The 16,789-nt window shown below is 41.9% G+C and overlaps 1 protein-coding gene across 5 annotated transcripts in view; it reads right to left on the reverse strand.

Moving 5' to 3' along the window:
- Positions 1 to 796: 796 nt before the first annotated feature.
- Positions 797 to 16,789, reverse strand: part of SH3GL2 (SH3 domain containing GRB2 like 2, endophilin A1) — a 190,792-nt gene continuing 174,799 nt past the window's right edge. For all 5 annotated transcript variants that reach the window (XM_074330341.1, XM_074330344.1, XM_074330342.1 and 2 more), the window contains 6 exons: positions 11,090 to 11,233; positions 10,061 to 10,194; positions 8,083 to 8,241; positions 6,470 to 6,573; positions 4,681 to 4,811; positions 797 to 2,370 (listed from right to left, as the gene is read on the reverse strand). In XM_074330341.1, coding sequence (XP_074186442.1) covers positions 2,171 to 2,370; positions 4,681 to 4,811; positions 6,470 to 6,573; positions 8,083 to 8,241; positions 10,061 to 10,194; positions 11,090 to 11,233 — 872 coding nt within the window. In that variant the 3' untranslated portion in view covers positions 797 to 2,170. The remainder of the gene's footprint in view (positions 2,371 to 4,680; positions 4,812 to 6,469; positions 6,574 to 8,082; positions 8,242 to 10,060; positions 10,195 to 11,089; positions 11,234 to 16,789) is intronic.

Genomic DNA, 16,789 nt, shown 5'->3' on the forward strand with positions numbered 1-16,789 from the left:
TGTAGCTAGCAAAAATATTATTTTCATGTTAGAGTGGTTCACATGTAGAACTTAGTATATTAGATTAAAACTTGATGTCTGGAGTATTTGCCTCCATGTGGAAGAATACAAACGGCACCCAATACATAAAGAACATGTTTATTTTCTCAGGAGCTTGGGAAATACATATTTTGTGTGGACTGTTTCTCTATCCCCACCCCTAAACCTCCCTCCAGCGCCTCCCCATACTCACATATACACACCAAGAGAAACAATGCTGGCTTTTGACCAGTTAGTAATGTGTTTCCCTGAAAAATAAGACCTAACCGGAAAATAAGCCCTAGCATGATTTTTCAGGATGACATCCCCTGAACATAAGCCCTAATGTGTCTTTTGGAGCACATCTTAATATAAGACCCGGTCTTATTTTCAGGGAAACACGGTATTTCCTTGTGTATTTCTTTCTCTTTAAACCCGAAAGGAAAAAGGCTGGTTGAAATATATTTTATTTGCCCCTCTGAACATTATAGTTTTCTAATATCACCATTGATGATAACTCATTCAACTTCTAGAAGACCTCTTCTTCCCACTTTCAGATCCTCTCTCCAAAATTTCCTCCTCTCTGGGGTTATCGAGAAGTTACCAGTGTCCAGGCTGGCTTGATCCTTGATGACAGAACTTTCCTTGCTTACAGAGAAGTGCATCTGAGGTTGGAACCAGGTCTGGTATGGTTGCATCAAAGACAACGGGGAAATGGGCCTTATAGTCCACCCACTATAGGACCAAAAAAACTGACACAAAATAAAGGGCCAGAGCCTTTGGTTCTGTCTTCAGCAATGTTTATTGGAAACAGCGATGCTTCCCGTGGTAAGAGTTTGTACATTAAGCAGTAAGATTTGCCTTTCACTCCACATAATCCACTACCGCAGGTGGCACATCCGAAGCAGCACGTCAAACCTCTCAGAGAATCTGCATAGCTAGATAAATAGAACTCTGGATAGAAACTAACAGGGCTATAATGACTGGTACAAAAGAAAACACTCATATATTTACACACAGCACTGTACACACAAAAAGAAGATGAGATCGAAGGGACAGAGATAAAAGTAACGACTGAATTGGGAAAGAGTTTTGCATATGCAGCCACGCATCTTAAACTGCTAAACACAAAAATCATCTTTATTTGGTCCTCATTGAGGGCAGAATATGCACAAATGATGTTCAAAGAACACAAGGTGAAAGTGTAAAGAAAAGGTATTTACTGTTTCTTGGTCTATGAACTAACGGAAGAATGATCTCTACTGTTTTTCTCCTTGGGTCTCGGTGCCGAATGGATTCATGAAACACATAACTCATAAATAAAACTGAAGTGAAATAGTTGTTCCCTCTTCCCAGTACCTTCAGAAATGCCCTAAATACAGATACCATTTCTGTGCAGCAAGAAATTTAAGCTTGGAAATCAGATCTCTTCCCGATTCCTCATAAAGGAGAGTCTCCTCTTTTCAACCCCTTCCACAATATGCTGATTACTACTTGTTTTACTTAGAAATAAAATGGGAGTTTCCCTTTGGCTTTAGTAGCAGGGAGGGAAGAGAACTGGCTGTACCTCAGAGATAGGTGGTGGGAGGAAGAAAGGTGAATGTTTTCAGAGAAGGCGTTGAGTCCACACTCAACACTTTTTCTACCAACAGCATCAAGGGAATAGCTCATTCAGACCAGAAGACAATTTGCTGGTGAGGGAGGCTTTCTTCCACAATTCTGTGACTCACATATTTGGGAGGGGACAATGTGAAAGCCAAGACTTTCACCTGTTCAAATGGAGAACCTGAGACCTGGAGATGGCCCCTGGGTGATAGATAATATCTTCAGTAGGATGGTTTTTCTGGGATGTGGCTCATGGTCATTATTCTAAGAAGCCACAGCCTCCTGAGAACTGTGTGAACAGCAGCTCTCTGACTGGCTGGCCTTAGATGGTATTTCAAAAGCACATGCCATGCCCCCCAGGCTGAGAAGATACCATCCATCACCATGACTCTTTTGGGGTCACACACGTCAACCACAAATACTTGGTGGGGCTTGATGACTTGGACCACTGCGGCCTGCACTTGGGATGTGTTGTAAGCTGCATTACCAAAGCAGTGGTAAAACGTGACTATCTGGGTCAAGAGGAGGTGAGCCAGCGCGTTACACACTAATGGGGCAGGGCAACCAGAATTTCCACATAATTGATGGGGAAGAAGCCTGACTGGCCATGAAGCATCCCCTCATACCAGTTCTCATCAATTTGGTTAGTGAGTGTGATGATATCACCCTCTTTAAACCCCAATTCCCCTTCATTTTCAGGTTCAAAGTCGTATAGAGCTCGGCAGCAGGGCTGATCCATTGGGACACCTGAGTCAGAGCAGGAGAGAAGAACACAGGAAGACAAGGGGAATTTAACTCGCATATCTATCATCTGTGACACCCGCCTGCTGTCCCCTTAGATTCCCCCCACGCGCCCCTTCCCACCGAAGCGTCCTCTTTCTACTAGCTCCCAGTCTGCTGCATGACATCTCCCCTCACCAGTCTTCAGAAGCTTTCTCAGATTACTGGAAGTTGTTGGATTCCTGTTTTCTGTTTCCAGTATGAAAAATGGCCACATCTATTCTTGTGATATGTACAACAGAATCTACGAAGGCTTGCTGCCTTTCTGACAATGCCCGGTAATGGGAAACTCAACAACTTAATGAGTTTGAAGGAGATTTAGGTACATAACACAGCAGGACCACAATTCTTTCCATGTTAGCATTTTAAAACTTCTGAACATGTGAAATAGCACAGTTAAGTACGATGCTTTGCAACCTCAGAATAACAGTGCGGTTCTCACTTTTTAAGAAGAAATAGTCCAACCTCTGAAAATCGGCTATAATGTGGTGAAAACAAAACAGAAAACACTGGATTCAAATTTGAACTCTGTGTGACTTTGCCCAAGGCACTTCACTCTTAGTTTCTTTGTCTAACAGCTCACTTCACAGTACTATTATACCTAGTAAATGAGATTATGCAAAAAAAATTACATAATTTACCCTTTGTAAACTGTTGCATGTATAAATATGGGAAGTGCATCAGCATTACGGCATATAAACAATAATGTACTTTACCTTGAGTAAAATAATGAAAGATAGAGTCCTGTCTTAAAAGGTATCTATGTTAAATGACCAAATATATTAATATGGCATGTGACTCAGAAAAGTGCATACAACTCCCATGCCATCGACATGGCTTTAAAGGAAATATATTTTCTTACTAAAAGAAAGCAGAAAGAAGAGTGAAATATGTGACTGGTTTCTGAGCAGGAAGAAGTGAGTTACACATAACTTATATGACTAGTCCTTGTAGCCAGTTAACTTCCAAGGGCCACTCCTGTCTATACCCCACACTGTGTCTGAACACTAGAGGTGAACACAAGGGCAGAGGGCCCCAACTGTCATCCCAACCTTCCTTTGCCCTGCGTAGTCTCCTAAGAACATCTCACTCATACCCTGTTTCCCCGAAAATAAGACCTAACCGGACAATCAGCTCTAATTCATCTTTTGGGGCAAAAATTAATATAAGACCCGGTCTTATTTTACTATAATCTAAGACCAGGTCTTACATGATATGATATATGATATGATATGATATAATATATAATACCGGATATAATATAATGTAATGTAATATAATATAATATAATAATACTGTGCCCAATATAATATAATATAATACTGCGTATTATATTAATTTTTGCTCCAAAAGACACATTAGCGCTGAGGACTTGTTTTCAGGGAAACACGGTAGAGAGTGTCCTGCTGTAGAAAATCAACCACTGGAGATACAGGAAAGACAGTAGAAAGCTGCTTCTCTTTAAAATCCATATCCAGTAAAAGATGGTTTCCACTTCTTCAACCAGGCATATCTTAAGGTTGAAAATATGTCAAGCACTAGCTTTTGTCTAAATTGTGAGTACGGGGTGCAGAGCAGTGATGCCAAAGAAAAGAATACATATTGGGTATATATCAATATTCCTGACAGAAAGTACATTTCAGCTTTTATTGAACCACCTTCAGTAACCATGACACGATGAACTGTTTGGATGGTGAGAGGAGTAGGGAAATCTAGCAGATGTTGAGATTCAAAATATATTCATCTGCAAATATATTCACACATATGCTCCTGTGACTCAAGAAAGCCAACTCAGCATGTTCTTGGAGCTGCTGCCTGTGGGGTATACGTGAGTATATGTGGGCATACATTGCCCAGGGGCATTCACTCGTATGCATGCTGGAAACACAGAAGGGGAAAAACAGAAAAAACAACGGCATCCCAGCACCAAACTGACATGTTAAGGTGATGATATGACCACATAGGAGGATCAAAATCAAATGTGTTAGTTAGGAGTTGAAGAGTGTATTGATGATGGGGAGTGAGAGAAAAGGGGACAAGGGACACAACAGTTTTATAGATGACAGAAAAGGGAAACAAAGGAAAATAAATGATCAATGAGAAAAGAAGGAAGAGTCCTTTAAAATAGTTTCTACCTGATAAAACCAGCCTGTAGGAAATCTACCACTGTATATTTCCTATGCTGCCAGGTTGGACTGCTCCTAGAATTTCTGGAAAAGTGTCAGTGGGATGTGCCCAAGGCCCATGTAATGGGGTCTGTAAGTCTCAGCTCCTTACCTGTAGGTTTGGGGGTGCCTGTGTGGGAGAGGCCCCCGTTGGGTTGAGTACTGTCTCCCGTTGGAAACTCCAGGCTCATCCTCGGTTTAGGCTGATACTCCCTTCTAGGCTGAGATGAAGCTTGTCTTATTCTGTATTGAAAAGAAAAAAGGGGAGAAAAAAGAGTATGTAGCCAATTAAGATGCAAAAAGAAAAGCATTAAAATCTGGGAAATGCTTGGGTCACCCACCAATCTACCACTGTGGAGCAGGGGAAATCTGAAAAGGTTCCTTCATTTTCTTATGTGACGATGCCTCTCCTTTCGGTAATGTCCCTTTATGGTCATACCCTTGCTTTCCTGTCTTCCTCCTTCCTCTCAATCCCTCACTTCCTCCCTCACTTATTCAGAGCTCACTTTGCAGTGTGCTAAGTGTCAGGCACACAAAGATGAATAAGGCACAATTCTTGCCCTGAAGCAACGTATGGTCTGTAGGGGAGACATAACATAAACAACCAATTACCATAAATTGAAGTAAATGCTGTTATGGAGATATGAACAAAATGCTACAGGAACATGGGGGCGGGGGGGGGGGCGGGGGGCGTCTACCTGTCCATGTAGAGCTTGAGAAGGTTTAGAGAGAAGAAAGGAGGAAACACTGCGTGCTCTGAGAGCAGTGAGCAGTTTGTGATATAGGAAGGGGGAAAGAAATGCCAGTAAGTGTATTCTGCACACCCCTAAGTATTTTGCACAGTTTCAGTTGTTCACTAAGCAAAGTGTACAAGAGATCTGCAAGGGTGGGAGAATTTAAGGTATGGTGATAGCAGATGATAGCACAAACACATATAATATTTCTTTAGCATGTTGAAGTGCATGTTTTTAAACCTTTCTAGAGGCTTCAAAATGTTACACACATTTCCACAAGGGTGCACTGTGGGAAGATGCACAATCAAAGCACTAATCAGGGAAGATACTGAAGAGAGGAAGAGGCTGGCCAGATGGAATAACGGGAACGTGAGGCCGTTTCCCCAGCGCAGTACAATGGCTGGAGGCTTCGTTGTGCATTTAGCCATCTCATCAGCTATTGAGTCTATTTTGGCCATGAGCTGAGAATAAAGGCTGCTGAGGTGACCCTTTGACGTAGGGACGTTAGCGAAATCATCCTGTTTAATCTGCCTAAATAAAGTAACACAGCTGTGCAGGCTTCCCCCACACGCCAGGGAGCCCCATTCATGAAGAAAACTACCACAGCCCTGCTGCAGGCATAAGAAAGCAGCCCCCTGCAGTTGCACTTTGTCACCAGTCAGGGAAACACAAAGTGTGAAAAGATCCAAGTTCTCAAACAGGTTCAGCTTGTTCATGAACCCCACGGGACCACTGTATGACCCAGGGCTACTTCATGTCCCTGAGCCTCAGGTTGCTCATCCGTTATATGAGGCGAACGATACTCAGTCTACAGGGCTGTTATATGAGCGATGAGGACATGCCTTTAGGACCCACACAGAACTGATGACCAGTAAGCTGCATCCATCATCACTGGAGCATCCTGATGTCCCTGCAGAGGCAACTAAAAGATAATCCAAGTATCGAGCTCTTATAAATACTAGATTAGCTTCAACAGAACAAAGTAAAACAAAGCACAAGACAAAATAAAATCTAAACGAATGATCCACAGTTGCCTTTGTAGGATCAACAGGAATTTGAGCAGAAGTTTTTCTTCAAATGTATCCTCTCTATTATTTTCATTATTTTTTCACACATCATGCCACGGCAAGAAAATGGAGTGGTGAAATGCAGGGAGCTGTAAAATACCTTTCTTCCAGTCTGACGGTGACTTGCTGCAGGATCTGGACGGCCTGCTTATGGTACTCCAGCTGGGCCTGGACGAGCGCAGAGAGCTGGCTCACCTGTTCGATCTGCAGACCAGTAGGAGGAAATCACGCCTTAGTTACCACGTTTCTGTCCTTATGCAGCCTCTACTATCTGGCACATAAGACAGAGCTGCCCCTGACACAGAGCCCTGTGCTCGGTCATGCCATGACCATGTGGTGAGCCAGGCTAAGACACAGAGTTTTACAGGCTCCAAATCGATAAAAGATAAAGTGCCCGTATGCTTGGAAACTCCAATACCATGAGGAGAAGCAACTCAAGTCAGAATCCTGACGATCACATAACTCTCACCAAACAGCCTCATGCTTAGCTAGAAACTTCTGATGAGGGTTTGGCTGATTTTATTGATTTCCTATAGGAAAAAAACACATTGATGAAAGGACTCATTGCTCCCTATACTTTTCATGCTAAGTCAATATTAGTGCTGTTAATAAAAATGTGAATATTGATTTCTCACATGAGGCACCATGGGAGGCAGTATAGTGTGATGGAAAATCTTTTGTCCTCTCTGAGCCTCATCTGTAATATAAAGGAGTTGGGTCAAGTGACCTTTGGGTTCATTCCAGCGCTAATAGTCTAAGCATCCTTGGTTACCCTCCATTTGGCAGCTTGTGTTGTGTTCTGGTTGACTAGTGGCCTCCACGTCAACAGAGGCAATGCTGCCTCCTGCATTTTGCAGCCCTGGGAACAAGGAAGGAGCGCTTCATTCAGGTCACCCCTCATTCCTACAGCATTCCTCTGCAGTAAGTAGGCGGACAAGTTGTTGTACATAAACAGAAACACAAACCTGCAGTGTCTCTGGGTGGTGGGAAAGTCTGGATGTGGTCAGCACACCTTCCCTGTGCCCAGCACTCAGGGCAAAGCAGTTACGTGATGAGTACACAAAGGCTCTGTAAACATCCTGGCAGAAGCTGGTCAACAACTGATGGGACCACAGGTGGGGAGCAAGGGCAGGAAAGCTAATTACCAGGTTTTATGGTATAAGTGGTCGGAATGTAACTTTCAGAGCCACGGATAATAACATAGTCCTCTGGAAATGTGAAAGCGCGCCCCAAATGTAATATCCATGTGTATACCACAATCATCAATCTCAATTGAAATTACCTTTTGAAAAAAAGTCAAAATACAGAACATCTCAACCTACATTGGACGCTCACTTCTAAATGCAGTTTAGTCGATATTCTCATACAACCTGAAGTCAATGCGCTCTGCCTTTCAACAGAGTGTTTTTCTGAGCTATTTGATGATATGTGGATCATCAGACACATTCTTTATTTCCCTGCTATTAGGAATATTTTAAGATCATTAGTAGATAAAAATGTAGTTAAATCAAACAATAGGAATACAGAAAAAAATTTTACCATTTCTCCATCTACTTTATAGTTTCAAAATATTTAAAAGAAATAACTATCTACTGAAGTTCTCACCACATAGTGTGATCAGATATTAGCATGGTTAATTATATAATCCTTTGGAACACTAATCTTGTGCCTCAATGGCAAGATTCAATTAAAAACCACAAGAGAGTAACTCACATCCATCTCTAAGAGATTGAACATGCTTGACTCAGCAATTTCTTTAGACTCATCAAATTTCTCCAGAGCTTGACGGAGCTCTTCATCTGGAATCTTGCCTTGTCGTTTCTTCTTATAATCGAAGTCCAGCCGTCGACCCTCCAGCTTCTTTAGATGATGCTGAAAAAGTCACGGGCAGGAATATGCTTTGGAAAGGACTCATGGAAAAGGCCTACGTACAGCTCACTTTAACATCATGCCTATTATCTTGCAAAATAAGACAGGCTAAATTCTAAAATATCACGTCTCCAGAAAAGTAAAGAAACATGCATCAGTGGGGCAAATGCTTCCAAAGGCTACATGTGGGAAAATATCTTTAAAAATAATTACAAGCAAGAAAGAAATTGTGGGAGATACAAGTGCCCTTTAGTTTCTGCCTTAGCTGGGGCAAAGCCAAGCTGCAATATGTCTTTCCCTCCCCTGACAGAAGCTGGGGATATGTCAACACGCCCTACACATGTGGAATGTACAGGCACCAAGGGCCCACAAGCCCCATCTTCAGAAGAAATGGTATCTCATGAGAAGGCAGGATATAAAAAACACTTTCCTTGAAATGAAGTGAGAAAATGGCCTTCTTGCTTTTTTGAATCATAGAGCATTAGCGCTAGAAAGGACTTATCTTTGTGGTTATCCAATCTATTAGAATCACCTTATTAATTACTATTAAATGCTTACTTAAAATACAGATTCCTGATCATCTAAGTGGTAATATCAAGGCCTGTGGCCTAGGACTCTATATAGTAGCACTTATTCTAGTTGACTGAAGCAGCTTTCAGGGAAACAATCATTAGTTTAAGTCTCCCATTGGACACTCAGGCACGAAACCTAACTTGGAAGGGACTTAGAGGGGCCTAATGCCCCACACTGCACTTCGGTCCCTCCTACCACGTGGCTGCCCCGTCTCTGCCCAACAGCTTTAGTAACCAAGTGGAAAAGTAGTTTCCCAAAGCTACAAAGTGTTTTTCCTAAGGGATGCTGTGTTCCACTACTAATGGGTGGGAGAACGTGCTGGTTTTTCCCTGGATCCTGGGTGTGTACAGAAAGAAAGGGAAGGAGAAGGAAACAGAGGTGGGGTAGTAAAGAAATGAGAAGGAAAGAAACAAGAAACGTATCTTAGACCTTCCTGCCTCTGGTCCATGTTCTGATCCAAGCTAAATGTTTATTCCTTTGGAAGGAATGCTGCTCTAAAACATGTGCACTTGCAGTCAGCTGTAGGGCAGAGTACTAGGTCAGAGTTACATTTTAGACTTAGAGTGAGTCAGCCACTTACTAACTATGCAACGTTGAGCAAGTGGTAGGGCTGAAGGAGATTTCACCCAGAAAAAGGAGATCCAGGAGACGGCCAGTTCACAATAAAGAAAATTAAATTTCTGACAGGCTCAACAAATATTTGTTGAAGGAATGAACAAACATGACACACCTAGATAGAGTTAAAGCCTGTTGTGCTTTATTTGGAACAGCGCAACTGTTCTACGTGTCTTAGAAAGAGAACAGTCGGGTACTCTTCCTCAATCCTAGTAACTGTTATAAAGACAGAAAACTATGTGTTTATAGAGTGACAGAATCACTATGTGTTGAAGCTAACAACTGGTACAGCTAACATTTTAGAGGGTGAAATCAGCCCAGAAAACCATAAAATAATTCATAAAATTGTGTATTACAAGGGAAAGGGTATTACCCGTCTGGAGAGAAAAAGCTTTAAAAATCTTGAAAATTGAAAGTGGAGAAATCAAATGTAATATTCGTGAGTGGAACAGTCCTAATAGTGGGGCAAAAAGTATTGCATTTCTGGTTTCCCTCAATTTATCTGCCTAGACTGTTTTGCAATTCACATGCTCAGGGCTGACAACATGCATTGAAAACGGATTTCTTAAGGAAAAGGGCACCTGCATGTATATAATTGAAACTGCCCACTCCCCAAAGGACTAGTTGCAGATACCTGAATTTCCCTCAGATCTTTGTCATGAAGATTCTGAAGGGGATCAATGAAGTTTTGCTTTACTTCCATGTCTAAAGAGTCTTTCACCTCCGAGAGCTCCCGCATGGCCTCCCCTACCTCACCGAGCGCTGGGCCTGGAGGGGAGAATGAAGCCCTTGCATGTTAAAGAACAGAGTAAAATGCATTTGGAATAACAGGGCCCATCACAGAGGAAAACCCATGGATTTCGGCTTGTCTTCTGAAGACAACTGAGCTAAGAGACAGTAAGTATATAATGCCCTCCAGAGAACAGTGTGTATTCCACCTTAGACAATTCATACCGGCAAGACTCAGTGCCCGCTAAGCAGGTGGTGTCTCTTATACAATTCTGCTTTTCCTTTGAAAAGCAATTTGAGAAGCTCCCTGCCCTCCCTTGTAATTACCAGCATTCCTTAATAGGGAACCTGCTTAAGGCCAATACATTTAGCAGAAGTTAATAGCAGGAACAGATAACTGAGTTCAACCAGGAAAAACAGGCGTTTGCTAAGACCTCACATCACAATGGGATGAAAAAGGAAGGGGTTTAGTATGGTAGCTGAGGATCAGAGGATGGAGAGGGGAAGGAATAATATACCTGGTATCTCACCTGGGATAGTAGAATTAGGTACCACATACAAAAGGGCAGAGCTCTGAGAGAAAGCTCAGGGGGCAGGGTATTGCATCATGCTCATCGTGACAATTTGCTCTGCCCTGATATCCAGTTACTGCCAGACACACTCAAGAGTAAGTGTCCAGACATCTGGATATATCAACCAGCTACTGTCAAGACTTGGATCTCAACAAGGAAAAAGAACATACATAAAACTTCTACACCGAATCACACTAAAAATGATGAAACAACTCTGAAAACAAATGTTTGGCCTACAAGCACAAGGCTAACTGAGAATTAAAATATCAAATGGTTTGAATACTTTCCTACAGAGTTTCCTTCGGGCACTAACACCCCTGTGGACAAAGGAAAGAATTAAAATGTGAGAAAGCACTGGTTACCAAAGTTGCATTCATCCCCAAGCTCTCTTCCGAACTTGAGCATGGCCTCTGCGAGCAGTGCTTCCGCCTGAGGGTAGCCTGGCCCTTTCTCCTGGCCACGGATTTTTGACATGGTGTTGATCATGCTGAGTTTAGCTCTGGAAGCTGAAGGCAAAGAGACAAAAAGCTTTCAAAGTAGGAAATGTGATCAAGCAGAAACAGGGCTGGATAGAGAATCAGGCCTCAACCAGTCTGTAAACCAGCTCAGCCACTGAAAACAGTAACTTCACCTTCCTAGCTTCAGTGTCTTCGTCGACAATATGTGAGGGTTGCTTCATAGGTACGGGTAGAGGTAGATTTTTATTTATTTATTTTTTTAATCACTAAACTCTCCCTTTCTCTCCAAATCTTATAAGGACTTTAACAGAAAAGTCAAAGCTCTTCCCGGTGAAGATCCTATCCTCATGTGCTCTTTCCCTCTTTCTGGGCTCGTTCCGGTCCTTTCTCCATGTGGTGACCCTGGCAGTGACTTCGTGAAGATGGACGGCCCCATAGAAAGCATTTTGAAAACTACTGGATTATGTGCTCTCTGCGTTTTAGGATTCTAGTTTAGAATTTCAAATCTAGGCATCTATGGACTAAAGAAGGAAATTAATTAATTCTTGCAGTGTGGGCCTTAGGCCATGTTTCACTTACACCATGTATAACATAGAACTATTTCCCAAAACACTTAACTAAGATTCTGACGGTAAACACACCCAGGAAGGACAGAAACACTGTGTTCGTGAAAAATACTTAGTCATTTCTCTAGCACATACTGCATTTGAACATTAGTTCTGTGTCACAAAGACAGGGTTTTAATTACTTATTTGCTTTTATTTTTGTAAAAGAAGATGACTAGAAAGCAATTCCAGTTTTAGAAGAAGAAACTGCTTTATTAATACACTGTTAAAATCAATGATTTACTTGATGCTAGGATACCAGCGCTCCTCAGGTTAATTATTAGCGTTGGGGCTGTCCATTAACCTGGGGCTGCGCCCAGGATGCCCTCGGCATGGAAACCCAAGAGAATCACAGCTAAAGGCACTTCCAGCATCCCGCGACTGACATTTCATCTTCAACATTTGTTTCAAATAGGCTTTTATTTCGATTTTGGGCTTCAAAGGTCGAGACTGGAGATGAGGAGAGTTCTCATGAGAGGACCCCCCTCCATTCCCAGCACCAGGCATGTCACAATGACCAGGACAGCTATGGCCCCTCCTTTACAAAGTTTAGAGTGAACTGAGGGTAGCATCTATTTGAAAAGCAAGTAGAGTGAAGTGTATATACTAAGTGTCATTCGGGGGATTACATTGCGTCACAGAAGCATCTCCCTAGTGTATGGGAGTGAGGCACTGCAAAGCAAGCTTGCGGAGGGAAGTGTCTTGAAACTTAGAATCACATAGTAAGTAGCAGTTAGGCTAAAAGCAATATGCAAAGCCTGGTGTTAACTTGAAAAAAAAACATTAAACTCACATTTATTTACTCTGCTTTTCATAGAAAAGTGTATCATACATGTTCAATTTCAAAAACTGAAAATGCCACATGATTACACTTTTTTGGCAGGGAAGAGAGCATGAGAGTATATTTTCCAAGGCTTTTCTGTAAGAAGCCATAACTGAAATCCAGGAAAGACCCAGCCCCTGCCCTCAAGGTGCTCACAGTCTAGTGAGGCATCAGATAAACAGACAGTGGCAACAGACATGATAAAAGCAATGATGGCTAACACATACAGGGTACTGGGGGGACACAGAGGAGGAACAACAGCAGGTCAAAGAGAAATAAGCAACAACTAGATGATAAGAGGTACCAAATGAATTGAAAGAAAGGAGATACCTGGAGAGCAAAGAATTTAAATAAAACATACAATTTAAAAATCAACAGAAGCAAAGATAATAAAGTTGAAGCAAATCCCCCTGCCCCAAAGTAGAACAGCGACAACCAAAAAAATAAATAAATAAATAAATAAAATAAAAAACAAACAAACAAACAAAAAACAGAGAGAGAGAGAGAGAGAGAGAGAGAGAGAGAGAGATAAAAATTCAGAAAGCAAACATAAAATCAGGATCCGTCCAGGTCTGGCAGCTGAATAATAGAAATTCCAAAAAAGGAATAACACAAAAAGAGAAAAGCAAGAAGTTCCTTTTAAAGTTCAAGAAAATTTCCTCAAACTAACGAACATGTGTTTCCAGATTGAAAGAGTCCATTGAACATCCAGCACTATGGATCAAAGGGTCCATACCAAGGACCCGTAATATGGAATTTCATAAAACTGGAGACAAAGAGAAGTTCCTAAAACCTTCAGAGAGGAAAAATAGGTTACACACAAAATGTCAAGAATAAGAAGAAAACTGAACATAAGAAAACCATGAACATGAGAAATTTCCTCAGAAAACAATGGAGCAATGACTCCTAATTTCTTAGAGAAAATAATCTACAATTCTACACTCAAATTATCAGTGAAGTATAACGGTAGAATAATGATATTTTGAAGTGCACAGGAAGGTCACAATTTATTCTTCCCAAGCTAATAGAAGAGGTACTCTACCAAAAGGAAGGTGTAAATCAAGAGACAGGTATGAAATCTAGAAAAAGGGATCCAATATAAGGAAAGTGGTGAAAATGACAAAGGGAGGTCTCAAGATGGTCATTGTGCATCAAGCATAAGGCGCTGTAGTTGATACTACACATAACTAGGTATGTACAGTTCAGGGAGCCATGAGCTATAAAGGAGCTGTGAGCGCCCCATGTCCCCCAGCGGGATCAAGTTGCAGTTGCACACCACTGTACCTTGCTTTCTAATGTCTCCTTCACTGGCCTCTTCTCCTTCCCTACTCCCCTAACAGGGTTTTCTGGAATCACCTCCCCAATCAACCTCTTGTGCTCAACTCCTTGCCTCACGGTTTGCTTCTGGGGAAACCCAATCTAAGACATTAACTAATCCAGAATGCAGCATCGGATACCTCAAAGATGGCGAACACCTGACAATTTTCAACGTATTGAGAGGAAATTCGTATGTGTGGCAGAGAGTTTGGGAAAGAATTAGTGAAACATACACAAAAGGTTAAAAAATGAAAAAAAAAAGTTATTAATTCCAGGAAAAAACAAAAAGGCTGTTTAAGAAAGGAAATATAGGGTTATTATTCTACATGTCCCAGCTTTGTACAAATTTACAAGGGCATAAAATGTAAATTTTTGAAGAGACTGGCTTTTAAACGTACTAGTGAAATGAAAGAGGGAAAGGATGTGGAAGAATGGGAAAACAAGAAAAGAGCAAACAATTCTCATCTTTCAAAAGGGAATCAAACAGAAAACACCTAGGATTGGAAAACCAAGAAGGAGCAATATAAGCATCTCATTGCAAGATTAGAAACAAAACCCAAAGGAACAGTCAAAAGGGTCTTAACAGTGTTGCTTCCGGGACATGGAAATGAGGGAAAGGATGCAACTCCACGGGACTACTGCTTTCTGTAAAAAAATCTTTGTAAAACTATACGATTTTTAGAATATGTGCATGTATTACTTCCATTATATATTTAAAAAAACAACTAAATTTAAAATATTTCCCATTTCTTCTTCCCTCAGGAAAAACAATATTCACAGTACCTTGACAATCTAGGCGCTGCTCTAACCTCAAGGGCCTTTCAACCAAAAAAGCTCAAGTAAAAAAAAAAAATACGTTCACTGGTGTAGAGAGAACTGGCTGGGAAAAGGTAATAAGGATTAACAGGTGAAATGCCATCAGAAAAACGCCATCCTAGGAATGGGCTTGATGAGTCCACATTCTAGGTGAAATGTATCAGATGAATTTCAACAGCAGGAAGTAAAATTAGGATGCCCATAAAAGGCTGATCTGTTCCCCAAAAAGGGCTCCCATTGTTTTGTGTTCTACTAAAAATGGCAGTTTCTTTTTCTGGCCCCCAAATCTGTGCTATCTTTTATGGAAGACAAACAGGGGCTTTGCCTAAAGCTCAATCTAAAATCATCTCCCAACTCTAAAGCATAATCCCTGACGAGCTTTCTAATTCTGGGCACAGCCGAAGGGAAATCGAAGCTCTGCTGAGAGTAAAACAGAAGCTCTGCTCGCCCTGCCAACAGTTATTTTCCTCTGACCTAAAAGCAGCGTCTGCGTGAGTCACCGCTCAGTCTCTCTTAAGGCTGCTTATCTAGTGAGGTTAACTAGCTGGGAAAGTTGAAAACTCAGCCCTTGTGCTAAATCTCAGTTTTTAACATTTTTACTTCTTAAACCAAATAAACAAACAGGAAAACAAGTCTTGTCTTTCATGGACAGCAGCACAGCGTGTTAAAATAAATGTTAGCATTGGGCTTATACAAACAGGTGAAAATCCAGGCTCCTAATCTTACTAGCTGTGCATCCCTGAAAAAATACACCTCATTTGTAAGTGTGTTATCAGTGCTCAATGATCAAGAGCAAAAAGCATAACTAGCAGAGACACACGCGACAGACAGGGAGACAGGAGCACGCACTCCTTCCTTTCCCTACCATGCTCTCTTGTCTGTGAGATCTGTGCCGGACAGCTGCACTGTCACCTCGGTTGTATCAGGAACTGCATTTCCCAGAGGCTCTTCCCCACATTTCCCATTTAGAACTGGTCCAAAGTGACGATGTACCAGATGTGGGAGGTGAAGGTAAAGCAGCAGCCTCAATATTCTTCACCAGCTGTGACTGGTGAGAAGAGGTGAGAGACTGAGGCAGAGGTGGAAATGGGTTGCAGCTGTCCTCACGCTTCCCTGCTCTGGATCCAGCTCTTCTTCTCAAATGCTGCTTCTGCTGCCCAACAGTGATCTCAGGCCTGCCACACACCATTGGCTGTAAACTTTCAGAGGTAGTAACCTGGGAGAGCCAACAACCTTCCACAACCTTCCACACCAGAGCCGTTTGCAGTCGTGCTCACCCAGCAGTGGGACCTGCCTACCTACCTTCCAGATCCCCACGCTCTTTCACTTGGGCCAGGGCTGATCAGTGACCTTTTGCTGATTCTTCAGCTCCACTTTTTTGACCTTTATTTATCCAGATCTTCCCATAAGTGTACAAACTCTGATTCTCATACTAAATCTGTTATTCCATAATATCCGCAATGGCTTTGCTGTCCTGATTTAACCCTGCCTGACACAGTGTTTGATGGTCTAATATCGCAACTGACAAAAAATTACGATCTATCCTTGAGAGAGAGCCCTGAAAGTGAGTCAATAAAACTGACTGTCCATATTTCACTTCTGCAAATCTATGCTTTCAGGATAGTCATAAAAGAGAGAGAATAACTATAGGTCGGAAGGCGTTAGCTGCTAATTATGGGGAAAATACCAGAAAGGAGAACCAGTTGAACAAAGTGGGATTAAGATGCAGACTCGGGAGCTAGACTGTCTGAGTCCAAATGCTGGCTCTATTTCTTGCCAGGTGATTTTGGGCCTCGTTACCGTCTCTGTAAAATTGGTACCTGACTCTCATTGGGTTAGGCTGATGTAAGGACTAAATAACATACTGTATGTTACAATGCTGGCATATGGTAAACATTCAATAAATGTTGGTTATTTCTGAGTGCCAGTGTGGGGGCGGAGCCCCAGAGAGTAGTTTCCAGGCTCTCGGCCTCACATAGACAGGTGCTGGCTCAGGTAGTAAATGGCCAACTGTGATTGCATGGCCATCAGCTGTGGCTAGTT

Source organism: Rhinolophus sinicus, linkage group LG04 (genome assembly GCF_036562045.2).
Source record: "Rhinolophus sinicus isolate RSC01 linkage group LG04, ASM3656204v1, whole genome shotgun sequence".
Classification (NCBI taxonomy): domain Eukaryota; kingdom Metazoa; phylum Chordata; class Mammalia; order Chiroptera; family Rhinolophidae; genus Rhinolophus; species Rhinolophus sinicus.